The 12,528-nt window shown below is 35.4% G+C and overlaps 1 protein-coding gene across 2 annotated transcripts in view; it reads right to left on the bottom strand.

The window, feature by feature from the left end:
* LOC138702939 (UDP-glycosyltransferase UGT5-like) overlaps positions 1 to 12,528 on the bottom strand; it is a 45,488-nt gene that overhangs the window by 25,139 nt on the left and 7,821 nt on the right. For both annotated transcript variants that reach the window (XM_069830351.1, XM_069830352.1), the window contains exons 2-4: positions 7,402 to 7,584; positions 4,859 to 5,040; positions 1,670 to 1,918 (exon numbers count right to left, since the gene is read on the bottom strand). In XM_069830351.1, the coding sequence (XP_069686452.1) occupies positions 1,670 to 1,918; positions 4,859 to 5,040; positions 7,402 to 7,581 (611 nt within the window). In that variant the 5' untranslated portion in view covers positions 7,582 to 7,584. The remainder of the gene's footprint in view (positions 1 to 1,669; positions 1,919 to 4,858; positions 5,041 to 7,401; positions 7,585 to 12,528) is intronic.

The raw sequence follows: 12,528 nt of genomic DNA, 5'->3' as shown, positions 1-12,528 counted from the left end.
TTATTTGTTGCTTTACTAGAGACGTAGAAAAAGTCAGTTACAATAACATTTATTGATCACGTTTTATTTCCAATTCTGGTGTGATCATTATTGCTTAACCTCATCCCACTTTAACTACGTAAGCATACACTACAAGTACCGGTACACGTAAGTTACTCCATTAATTCATATTTCCATTATTATTGTTGTAAAGAGAAATGCAAATTAATATTTATTGGTTTCATAGTTAATTATCGATATCGCTATAATCTTGAATGAGTGAAGCTATTATAGTAAACTTCAGTTCGTTTTGCACAAACAAAAATTATAGTAACTTATTTCTTGCAGGTATCTTCGAGTTTATGGTGGAATTTAATATGCATTCATTAAAATAATAAATTAACTTTATGCATTTAATATTTCAATAATGGAAGGAAGGTGTTAATTTTTTCCAGAAGAACACGACAACAAAAGTGTAACATATTTTGTCGGCTGCTAGGAGAGAGATCTGCGATGATGAGGCGATAGTAGCGATCCTAGTGGTGGGCAACTACCCATGTTTGCATTTTTACTACATATTGATCTTCGCGACTGTATATAGTAGACTGTGCTAGTATATACAGTCACGAATCAATCAAATAGTGTAAGTTCTTACAGTCAATTACTTCACAATATTACATACATTGAACCTTTATGTTATTACATGAAGTAGTATTTAAAAGTTATGACAAACGTTTTCACCAATAATTTGGCATCTTCAGGTCACATTAAAAGAACATAGTAACATAAAATGAACACTTAAGATATTCCAGTTAAACACAATCGTTGCTGCATCAATGGACTCGAGTCAACTTCTCCTCGACCATCTTGGCTTTAATTCCATACGTCCATAAACAGCAGCACGAGCGATCTATATACTATAGCATATTTTCATTATTTTGGGAACTGCACCCGCATAAACTTGAAGATTGTTATGTCTTCTTTCTTCGTTGTGTACACTTATCAGTTAATATAGTGTTATCAGCCTATCCCACGATTTCATGGTATCATCTTCCTGCTAAATGTATTTTAATGGCGTATTGCTCAGATTGCCTATTATAGGCCTACCAGTATTTAATTTTAACGATTGTGTTTAACTGGAATATCTTAAGTGTTCATTTTATGTTACTATGTTCTTTTAATGTGACCTGAAGATGCCAAATTATTGGCGAAAACGTTTGTCATAACTTTTAAATACTACTTCATGCAATAACATAAAGGTTCAATGTATGTATTATTGTTAAGTAATTGACTGTAAGAACTTACACTATTTGATTGATACTATACTTATCGGACTCAACATGCCTTTAAAATTACAGTCACGAAGCTCAATACGTAGTAAATATGCATCCATAGATAGTTGCTAACCACTAGGATCGCTAATATCACCTCATTACAGACAATGCGAAATAGTACCGGCACAGTCTATTGTTCCTAGCACCCTCACAACTCAAGCTTCGTGACTGTATATACTAGACTGTAATGCGACTATAGCAGACCTGTTCACCGGGAATGACAAGCACTGATGCCAGGCTCGCTTGATGCAGAGTGCTGTAGAGAATGCCATAGACCTCTCTGTATTATGTAATGTAAAACTTTTCTCACTGAACCATAGTCTTTTGTTTAAACGAGTTATTAAAACTAAACACACCTTATCCATATCCAGAAGAGCGTGTTCTGAAGTCTCTCATAAAATGTCATGTGGTTGCTGAATGGGAGCAGAATGTCAGGGCAATATGACGGATTCAGGGGATTTCCCACGGCACTGCTTGCAGTCCATATAGCTTCCACAGGCTGAATTCCAATGACTGGTGGAGAGCCTACATGGTGTATGAGACCGTAGTAAGACTGAAATGTCAACGTCTGTAGAAACACGAGATCAAATTTACTGTCATTTGATCTGGAACAAAAAAAAGTAAATTACTTGCTGTTTTACTTTACATATCCTTGATTGTAGCAAAATAAATATTTACCTATATTGGAAAATATTTTATATAGTATGCAGTAATCATTTACCACATCTGTTAAATATAGGCAAGCCTGCTTCCTTCTTCTTCTAGCATTTTACACTTTTAATGTGGATTGGGAAACTGACTCATTAGCCAGACAGGGTAGCCAACCTTAGACTTCTGGTAGCAGAAGATCGTTTTGAGGTGGCAAACCAGCCAATATCGGGATTATTATTATTATTATTATTATTATTATTATTATTATCACCATCATCATCATCACCATCATCATCACCAATAGTAATACCTTCTCTCTATTCCTCTGCACAGAACATCCTTCTACTCATCATTTTTCGGCATATCTATTCCACGCCTCTGGAATTCTCTCCCTGACCACGTCAGAGACTGTCGGACAATATCAAAATTCAAATTTAAATTAAAAAATCACATTCTAGTTCATGGAATTGCTTGTTGAACACCTGTCAGGTTGCGCAACTTCGCCTTAACCCATGACATATAGTAAATATTGTAACTATGCTGTTGTAAAATTGACAATTAATATGTAATTTATTATTATTATTATTATTATTATTATTATTATTATTATTATTATTATTATTATTATTATCAGTTACCACTATCATCATTGCTATCTCTGTTTCCTTTCTTTTTTCTTGTATTAGCTCGATGAGAGCTGTATAGTGTTCTTTTGACTCTGTTGACCCTCTATAGGGCTTTAATTTAATTTGTGTTATTTTCATCAGTGTTTGTATTTTTTTGTATATATATGTACTATGTGGTAGGATGGAAGAGAAGGCCTTATGGCCTTAATCCTGTCAGATTAAATAAATAAATAAATAAATAAAAATATAAATAAATAAATAAATAATACATAAAGTGATTGATTCTATGTGTCATTTTGAACAGATTGTTCTATTTTAACTTGAAATCAAATTTAAACTATGTTGATTCCCATAGAAATCGAGCCATAGCAAAAAAGAGAGAAGTTGGGAAGAAAAATGCAGAATTGGGATGGATTTGTTGCTTTTTTAGAAAATGATATCAATTGTCCACAGCCACAAACTGTTAAAATTCTTTAAAAAATTAAATTATGGAGTCAAAAATAACCTCGCAATAAATGTCATCTCCCAAGAAAACTGGTCATGATACTTTCAGCAGTAAGTTATGGTCTTACACGAAACAACTTCTTGAAGTCCCTTTTTTTGATAAGAAATTGAAGAACCACAAACCTCCAGGAGAAAATTCAATAAATTTAGAATTATTTAAAACATGAGATCTGTTCTTACTTACTTACTTACTTACAAATGGCTTTTAAGGAACCCGAAGGTTCATTGCCGCCCTCACATAAGCCCACCAGTGGTCCCTATCCTGTGCAAGATTAATCCAGTCTCTATCATCATACCCCACCTCCCTCAAATCCATTTTAATATTATCCTCCCATCTACGTCTCGGCCTGAGATCTGTTCTACAGATTTATTATAAAGGCAAATTTTGTTGTGGAGATGAATTTTTCCGATGAATCCCATTACTTCAGTTTTATTAATTGAAATTTCCATCTCATTCGTAGATGATTTTTTTTTTTCGAAGAATTCCATTACTTTACTTTTATTAATTGAAATTTTCATCTCATTTATAGATGATTTTTTCCGAAGAATCCCATTACTTTAGTTTTATTAATTGATAATTCTGATACAACTATAATATATAACAATTATTAATTAGGCTACACTAAACTGAGTTAGTTATATCTGCATATTAATTTTACTTGACCACATAATATTTTTACTAAAGTTTGCCTATATCTTATTTATTTATTTATTTATTTATTTATTTATTTATTTATTTATTTATTTATTTATTTATTTATTTATTTATTTATTTATTTATTTATTTATTTATTTATTTATTTATTTATTTATTTATTTATTTATTTATTTATTTATTTATTTATTTATTTATTTATTTATTTATTTATTTATTTATTTTTATTTTTTACTGATTCCAAGATTGATTATTAAACATGTTTATCAACAGTAATCTCACTAGAGGTTCCGATTTATCTAGAGAAAATCAAACTCGACTGGGAATTAATTACTATTACACGATTAGAAGAAATAAAGTACTCTAATAGAATAAAATATTAATTGACTTACTAAAATTCTAACTCACTAATGTCAGCTTCACCTATACATTTGAGCGGAGCCGCCATCTTGACTATCTATGCGGTCGCAAAACATGTTCTATAGTAGGTCTACCCTGAAGAATTAGCAGTTTGAAAAGTTGACACACAAAGAAATAAATGGTAGGAAGGTGATAAAAACAGAAGAAAGTATAATATAAAGATTAGAAGAAATAAAGTACTCTAATACAATAAAATGGGTATTAATTGACTTACTAAAATGATATTTCACTAATGTTATCTTCACCAAAATGTTTGAACGGAGCCGCCATTTTCAGTTGGGAAACAAATGACGATTGCAAAGCATGTTTTATAGTACCGTAAAGAATTTGCAGTTTGAAATGTTGGCAAACAGAGAAACAACTGCTAGAGAAGTGATAAAAACGAACAAATGCAAGGGAAGTAAATAAACAAATGCTAGGAAAGGATAAAATTGTAGCGATAAACAGCTATGTTTGGTTGAAACACATCCTTTCGCACCATGTTAGTGTAGGCCTACATTTCTTTTATTATATTACCTCTGCCAGTGAGTGACTGGTAAATTTCGAACGGCTTACCTTACTCGTCAGAGTATTAAAAAGCATTGCCAATTTATCTCTTTCCCTCATCCCCTCTATCGCAATAAATAATAAATAAGATGTTGCACAGAGGCAGTGATAGAATACAAGATCTGTACCCCATTTTTACATACCTTATGAACTCCTGAACAGGAGGAGAACTCAATTGTTGGTCGGCTAACTGTGACAGATAGGGAAATAAATTCTTCATTGCTCTGTACGCAGAAGTCTGGGTCATACCCATGAAATCGAACTTAGATTTATAATTGGCATGTGAGAAAGAAATATCCACATCTGTGTAGTTGGGAACTGGAGTCTGGAAAATAAGTACAAATTATATCACCATAGTCGGACTGACAATTATGTGTAATGGCTATAAATATTTTTCACGTAGAACAGGGGCGGCCCGTCCTTATGTGCTACAGTGCTACAGCACAATGATAATTTTTGCTCAAATAAAGTGTTTGCAATACCATAGTATTTGATCTGTCATTTGACAATTTCCCGTGGTTATGTTCATGGCGCGTTATAGAGTGTTTAGTCTTTGCTCTTTGCTCTTTGGTGCCTTAGGGGGTTCGTTGTGCTATTCAAAACTTACATGAGAATGTAGACAGTTAATGCGCATGTGCGAAGCTGAAATAACTGCTCTGATTGGCTATTTTTACGCGGGGAAGTGCTGTAGTCAGCTTCAGCACAACACAGCTTGGAGATTGCAAAAGTAAAGCGTAAGGAAAGAATGCTTGTTTGTGGAGGAACTCGGAACTATGTACAATGTATTTGGTAATTCAAATGTTCGACTGCTGCTGCCATCTACCAGTTTTTTGAGGTTCTTCCTGAATCAATCAGCAAGCGACGGAAAATTGAATCCTAGAAAATTGATGCCAAGGATGTATGTAACCGTATAATTCAGGAAACTACTCATCGTTTCCAATCTTTAAGCTACCTAGACGCAACAAAATTGTTAAACAGCGAATTTTTTGACAATTTTTTGCATAATTTTCCTGAACGCGAACTTGAAGTTGCTGTCAACAGCTATACTGTACTGAACAAAAGAATGTTAAAGACACAACTTGGAGTTCTATACGGAAGATCCGACTTCCGAAATAAAGATGGCTGTTCAATTGTTACAAAACATAGTCTCCAACAATTCACGGGATCCATTCTGTGAAGTAACGAAATTGTTAAATATTTTGGTTACAACACCAATGACCACTGCTGAGCCAGAAAGATGTTTTTCTTGCTTGAAACGCATAAAAACGTTTTTAAGGAACACTATGTCCCAGGATCGCCTCACTGCTCTTGCAGTACTGTCAATAGAAAAGAGTATAATGTCCAGGATGGAGGGGTTTAACGTTTAACACCAGGGTAATTGACAAGTTCTGCAGTAGGAAGGAACTCCATATTTCGTCACTAGGCGAGTCTCAAATTAAGATAAATACATATAAGTGTATACAGTAGGCCGATATAGAGATTGTAGCACACTCATTATTTTGACCACCAGCCGCTACTGACGTAGAACTACGTCTTTGTATTTGGCATGGTATGTGCCAACCACCCTGTAAAGCTGTCCAAAAAAGTGTCATCGGTACTTTAAAATCCCATATAACTTTAGAACAAATAAGCATAGCGAAATGAAAAATAGACAAAGGAGTTCCGTAATCGTAAACATAACACGAAAGTGGTTGGACCCTCAAGGTCTGCAAGATGTTTGGGGCAAAACATGTCTCATTTCGGTGGCATCGAAAGTGTTTGGATGCTGATGGTGGCCACTTCGAACACCTACATTAAGCTACAATTTCCCCAAAAACGTGAATCTTATCTCAATTTGTTCTAAAGTTATTAATAAACAAACAGTGTATACATTTTTGGGGTACCCTGTACATTAATCCATGTTGAATCTTTCGTGCACTACTTTTAACACTTGAATATAAATAATTGATTAAATGGCGATCTTACTCGTGTTAATTATGTAAGCATGTGCGGCTTACAGCTGTTTCGGTGCTATTCGACACCATCCTCAGAGCCTACTAGATCTCGGCGCTATCTCAACTTCGCTACCTGTTGTGTGGGTGCGTTCGTGTGATGAAGAGTTGTGTCAAATAGTGTGTGTGTTCTGAAATTGATCTGTGTGTTGAGAATTAGATTGGGGTGTGTTTTAGTGTGTCTGTATATTTCAAATTCTCAACACGCAGATCAATTTCAGAACACACACAATATTTGACACAACTCTTCATCACACGAACGCACCCACACAACAGGCAGCGAAGTTGAGATAGCGCCGAGATCTAGTAGGCTCTGAGGATGGTGTCGAATAGCACCGAAACAGCTGTAATCCGCACATGCTTACATAATTGACACGAGTAAGATCGCCATTTAATCAATTATTTATCTGTATATTAACATCCATATAAAATTAACGGTCTGGGCTCATGCCTGCACATTCTATCGAACTTAAGCAAACATAACGTGATGCATTTAATTTTGTATTAAAATTATGATTTTGGGAAAGAGTCACATCCATTAATAATAGGAATCTATGTTTCTTAGTATATAATTATAAGAATCCTGCATGATGTGCTTTGTAGGTGCCGTATGGATATAGGAAGTTTATAGACTATAAACCTCACAACGTGACATGCATGTTTTAAAACACCATTATTATAATATGTCCAGAAACCTTGAGAGGGGTAGGGCTGATGACAGTTATTTCGTGTCCTCTTGCAGCAAGAGCTTTAAAAATTATCTGGAATGGCAACTGGTGACTCAGTGACGGCATTGGAATAATTGCCAAGATCCTCGCTCCTGTGCTGTAGCATACTGCATGCAGCACGAGTGTCAACACAGTCAAATAGTTCATAACCTGTAAACAATAGAGACAAATATTTAAAAGTGAATCATTCTGGTTACGTTATTTGTAAATAGACCCAAGATTCGATTACAGGGCTACAACACATGCTGATGGAATGGAACGAAGAGTTAATGAGAAAAGGGATGCGGATTAATGTCAACAAGAATAAAGTAATGTGGATCTCTAAGGAAGATAGACAGGAAACAGAATTTAACATTGAATGTGAAGGACAAAACCTGGAGAGAGTGGAAAGTTTTAAATATTTGGGAACAATAATAACTAGTGATGGAAGAGTAGATCAAGATGTACTGAACAGGGTAAAGAAAGCAACGTCAGCATACTATCAAATAAATACCGTAAAGTGGGGTAACTTCGAACGCTGAGGTGACTTTGAACAGTAATTTAGCGCCTTTCTAAATTAAATGCTGTACCCAATTGCGAAAAAACTGTTTAAGTTGTCAATAAATTAGTTCAGTTTATTCGCAATTGGGTACAGCATTTAATTTAGAAAGGCGCTAAATTACTGTTCAAAGTCACCTCAGCGTTCAAAGTCACCCCACTTTACGGTAATACAATAGTTGGGAAAAAAGAAATAACCACTAAGACTAAAATACAGATATATAATTCAATAATTAAACCTATAATACAATATAGTACCGAAAGCTTACCACTCTTAGATAAACATCGAAGTAAATTAACAGCAGTGGAAATGAAATATCTTAGAAGAACTGTAGGAAAGACCAGAAGAGATAGGATAAGGAATGACAGGATAAGAGAAGAAGTTAAAATGAGAAAAGCATTAACAGAGGCGATTAATGAAAGACAGTTGAACTGGTTTGGGCATGTATATCGTATGGGAGAGGAAAGGAAGTTTAAACAGGTTATGGAAATGAGAGTGGAAGGAAGAAAGAGAAGAGGAAGACCAAGGATTAAATGGGAGGATACAATAGAAAGAATAGGCCGACAGAAAGGAAAAACAATGGTAGAGATGAAGAGAATGTGTAGAGACCGGGAAAAATGGATGAAATGGACGGAGAGAGGCGAACCCGGCGCTTAGCAGCAGAAGGGACTGAAGAAGAAGAAGAACAAGAAGAAGAAGAAGAACAAGAAGAAGAAGAAGAAGAAGAAGATTCGATTACAGAACATTCCAGCGATAAGTACCGGTTTATTCTTCAGCCGCTGGCAGCACAGTGCTTGAGCGACTGTCAGCAACTCCTGGCGCTTAATTGATTTAAAACTTAAATGCATACTTATTAACCATAATATGTTGTATTCAACATTAGTTATTATATGTTATATTAATTACATAATTTTGTACTCACCCTCATCACAGTAGCTGCTGGAAGTGTTGACCATTTTGCGCTCTACAGAGTTCACATCGCCGTAAAAAAAACCGTCGTTCACATTCATGAGCTATACTGCACTGATCTATCTGATTTCGTCACGAATGTTATCTTTCAGCTGTTTAACCCTAGCAATAACAACGGGGTGGGGGGGTCTTTAAGGTCCACAGGTTTAGTTTTTCATTATTAACTCATTAATGGCGAAGTGTATCAAAATCTGTTAAAAACGCAGTAATCGTAGATTATGAAACGACGGTTAAACAGTAACAGTGGTTAAAATGTAATTTGTGTGCACCATTCATAATCACAGATTACTTAAACATGGCTAGCTGACACCTCATTTAACCAGAGTAAAGTCTATGCTGGTGTACTGTTTCTACAAAATGACTAAAGGAAAGCATCCATACCGCTGCAAAGATAATAGTCAACGTCTAAAAATGACTGCGCTCACTCCGTTCTATATCGAAATGAACGTGTCCTACATTTTCGCTTTGCATTTGTTTACCTTTGGGCGCTGTTATATTTGCGAGTTGCATTTCTTTGCTGTTAGGTTAAAATCGTACAAAATAGAAAGTGGTTGAAGTGTCGCTAGACTTAATTACTAGAATTTAAATATATTATATAAAAAGATTGAATATCTATAAAGGAAAAGGATGCAGATGATTAATAGGAATGTGTATACGATCAAGGACCTCATTTACACGAGGGAACTGTTCATTATCCTAAGAACCATAAATAACCTCTCTTTGTTCAGCCAGTGACATAGAGAAAGAGACATTCGAGTATTCCCTCTTAAAATACAGAAAATATCAGTTACATAGAATCGTAATATAAGCAGCCGAACCATAGGAGAAATATGACTTTTTGTGTTATTTCAAGTGATCCATTTGTAGATTTTGATAAACGAAATCCCTCCTGAAATTTTCTATCACCTAATTCCTCGTAAGAATTCTCTCTTTCCACTAAAGAAACTTCACGCTCACGCTCTATCCAAGTAATTCAAGTACTGTATAATAATAATCGTCTTCGAAATAAACATCTGTGGCTCTGGCCGCCATTTTGCTTTACTTGCTCTACTAATCACTGGTTATCTCTTTTAACCTCTCGAATATGGCCGGTTAGAGATTGCTGTGGTTAACCTCCTATTTAAGTCGTAACCGAGGTCGATCCACTGTAAAAATGCTTAACCAGGGGTTAGGTGACAATTTTAACCGGTGGTTACACTAACCGACGTTGATGCACGTGGGCATAAGTATTTCGAATCAAATTTAAAAAAAAATTAGTGTCAGTTGGACCGTAAACTGACAAACTGTGAAATATTTTAAAATTATTTTCATAAAAATTAATAAAAAATTGCAAACTTGTTATGGGCCTTGGAGGCCCCCCCCCCGTTGGTAAAAGAAAGGGTCGGAAAATTCGTTTTTTTATTTATATTTTATTTTCAATTATTGTTTGAACGTTTGAAATAGATACTTCTCTTCAACAATGGTATTAACAGCTGTCGGGTTTTTATTACAATTCCCTGCTTATTATGAGAACTTATCTTTCTCATTTTTTCTGTTCATAGACATAATCAGGTAATTATGTCGGCGTGTGCAATTCGTGAAACCTCCATGGAGAAGATAGTCAATGATGTCTTAAACCAGCGATCATTAATACAGTGCACCCTCGGGCTAGCGTCTCTTACCCGCGGATATTCCGACGCACTCCTTGCCTATTACCCATTTCAGCGAGTGCTGACGACCACTGTCTTAGACGAATCAGATACAGAAACAAGTGAAGTTGAGGACAATATGAAGAAGTTGGATTGTCTGATTCTGAAGTTGAAAATGAGGATAAACACAATGTGTCAGTTAGTGGAAAAATCTATATATAAAAATCTAGACGTGTATATGTTACACAACCTCGAGCATGATCCTCACGCCAACTGTGCAGAATATTTTAATAATTTTAAAGGATAAATTGTTCCGGGGCCCGGTATCGAACCCGGGACCTTTGGCTAGGTAATCTATGACGAATCCTCGGCCACATCTCACCAATTACCATCTCGCTATCACAAATCTCATCGACGCTAAATAACCTCATAGTTGATACAGCGTCGTTAAATAAGCAACTTAAAAAAACACCATGTAGGTATCGCTTATTGTGTTGATGTGTAAACATGAAATATAAATTTTTCTCGCATATCTTCCACAATTATTATATAAATGAATATATATTTTTTTATCACATTACAATTTTAGATGTTCAATTGTCTCAACTTTTAAATCGATAAGTTCTTTTACTTTTTAATCTGGGATCCTAAAGCTAAAGCGTCGCAATCGCTTGCGAAGAATCTTGCCTTGAAATCATTTACGGATTTTAGGCCCACTGGGTAGATCTGCACAAAACTTTGTTCGGTAATGCCGTTGCATATTAATAATCGACTGGTTCAGATGAAAATCAAGCTTTTCTGTTCTTTATAACAGCCATTTCGCCTCAGCAATGAACAAATTTGTTTATATGCGCTATTATGAGGCAGTGTCACCGACTAGGAAAACAATGTTGGTGCAATTAAAATTTTTTCAGGGGCGATTTCTCAGGGCATGCTATGCGTGCTGCGCAAGCCCAATATTTTCGTAGAATGTGTATTTCTCAAAATGGCGTTACGTACATTAAAATTTATTTTGATTTTTGGAACATTGTGTAGGCGTAATACCATCCGCAGGTTGCACACCGCAAGTATCGCAACGCTTGCTCGTTTCTCGGAGCTACAGGAAAGACGTAGAAATAGCGAGAATATGATGCGCGCGCAAGTGCCTTCCTCCTTAGTCCGTCCTAGGCGCACTATCTCTTGTTTGAAGCTCTGGTCCGAGAGCTACACCGACTATTTAACGTTACACAGAGCAGTATTGACAGCTGGAATGTGCTGTGATTTGCGAGTGCAATGTAATTGTATGAGCGGACTGCATATGTTAGCTGTTGCATGTATTATTAATTCTTAAACATTAATTTGAAGTATTGCAATGAGTTCGGAATTGTGTGTTATTGAAACCTTATTATTAAATCCATTTTCCCGAAGGATTATTCAAGAGAAGACAAACATTATAGATAATAAGTGCGCTCGTTCTGTGCAGCTCAATACAACAATGTGCATAGGTTGGCAGGGTCGAAAAAACTAAATAAACTGTTTTGTTGGCCATGTTTGTTATATTATATCGAACTTATACATCTGATAAGCGAATATGATCCATGACTCATAATGATTTCATAATTATAAAATAAATTATTTATGTGGGTCTGATTATTTTTATTAATTATGAATTATTATATCCCCCCATCTTCCCCTATGAATAAAAGAGCAAGCCTAACTTTCGTGACTAGCATTCGCCCCTGAATTTTTTAGTTTCTCTTTCCATTGATGCTATTTTCATGCACCTCAGATTCATAGAACGTAAGTTGCAGGTATTCGAAACCGAATGGTATTTTGTATAATAAGTGATCCTGTGACAGTCAGTGAAGGATTTTATCCTCGCTGTCCTTGTGCAGTGCGCTCCAGTCTCTCTCCGGAAAGCGTCCGACCACCTTCTCCTTGGACCTCTTCTGCTCCTTTTCCCAATATATACTGTATATA

Source organism: Periplaneta americana, chromosome 7, assembly GCF_040183065.1.
Source record: "Periplaneta americana isolate PAMFEO1 chromosome 7, P.americana_PAMFEO1_priV1, whole genome shotgun sequence".
NCBI lineage: Eukaryota > Metazoa > Arthropoda > Insecta > Blattodea > Blattidae > Periplaneta > Periplaneta americana.
Note: the sequence above shows the minus strand (reverse complement) of the source record. Positions and strands in the feature narration are given on the sequence as shown.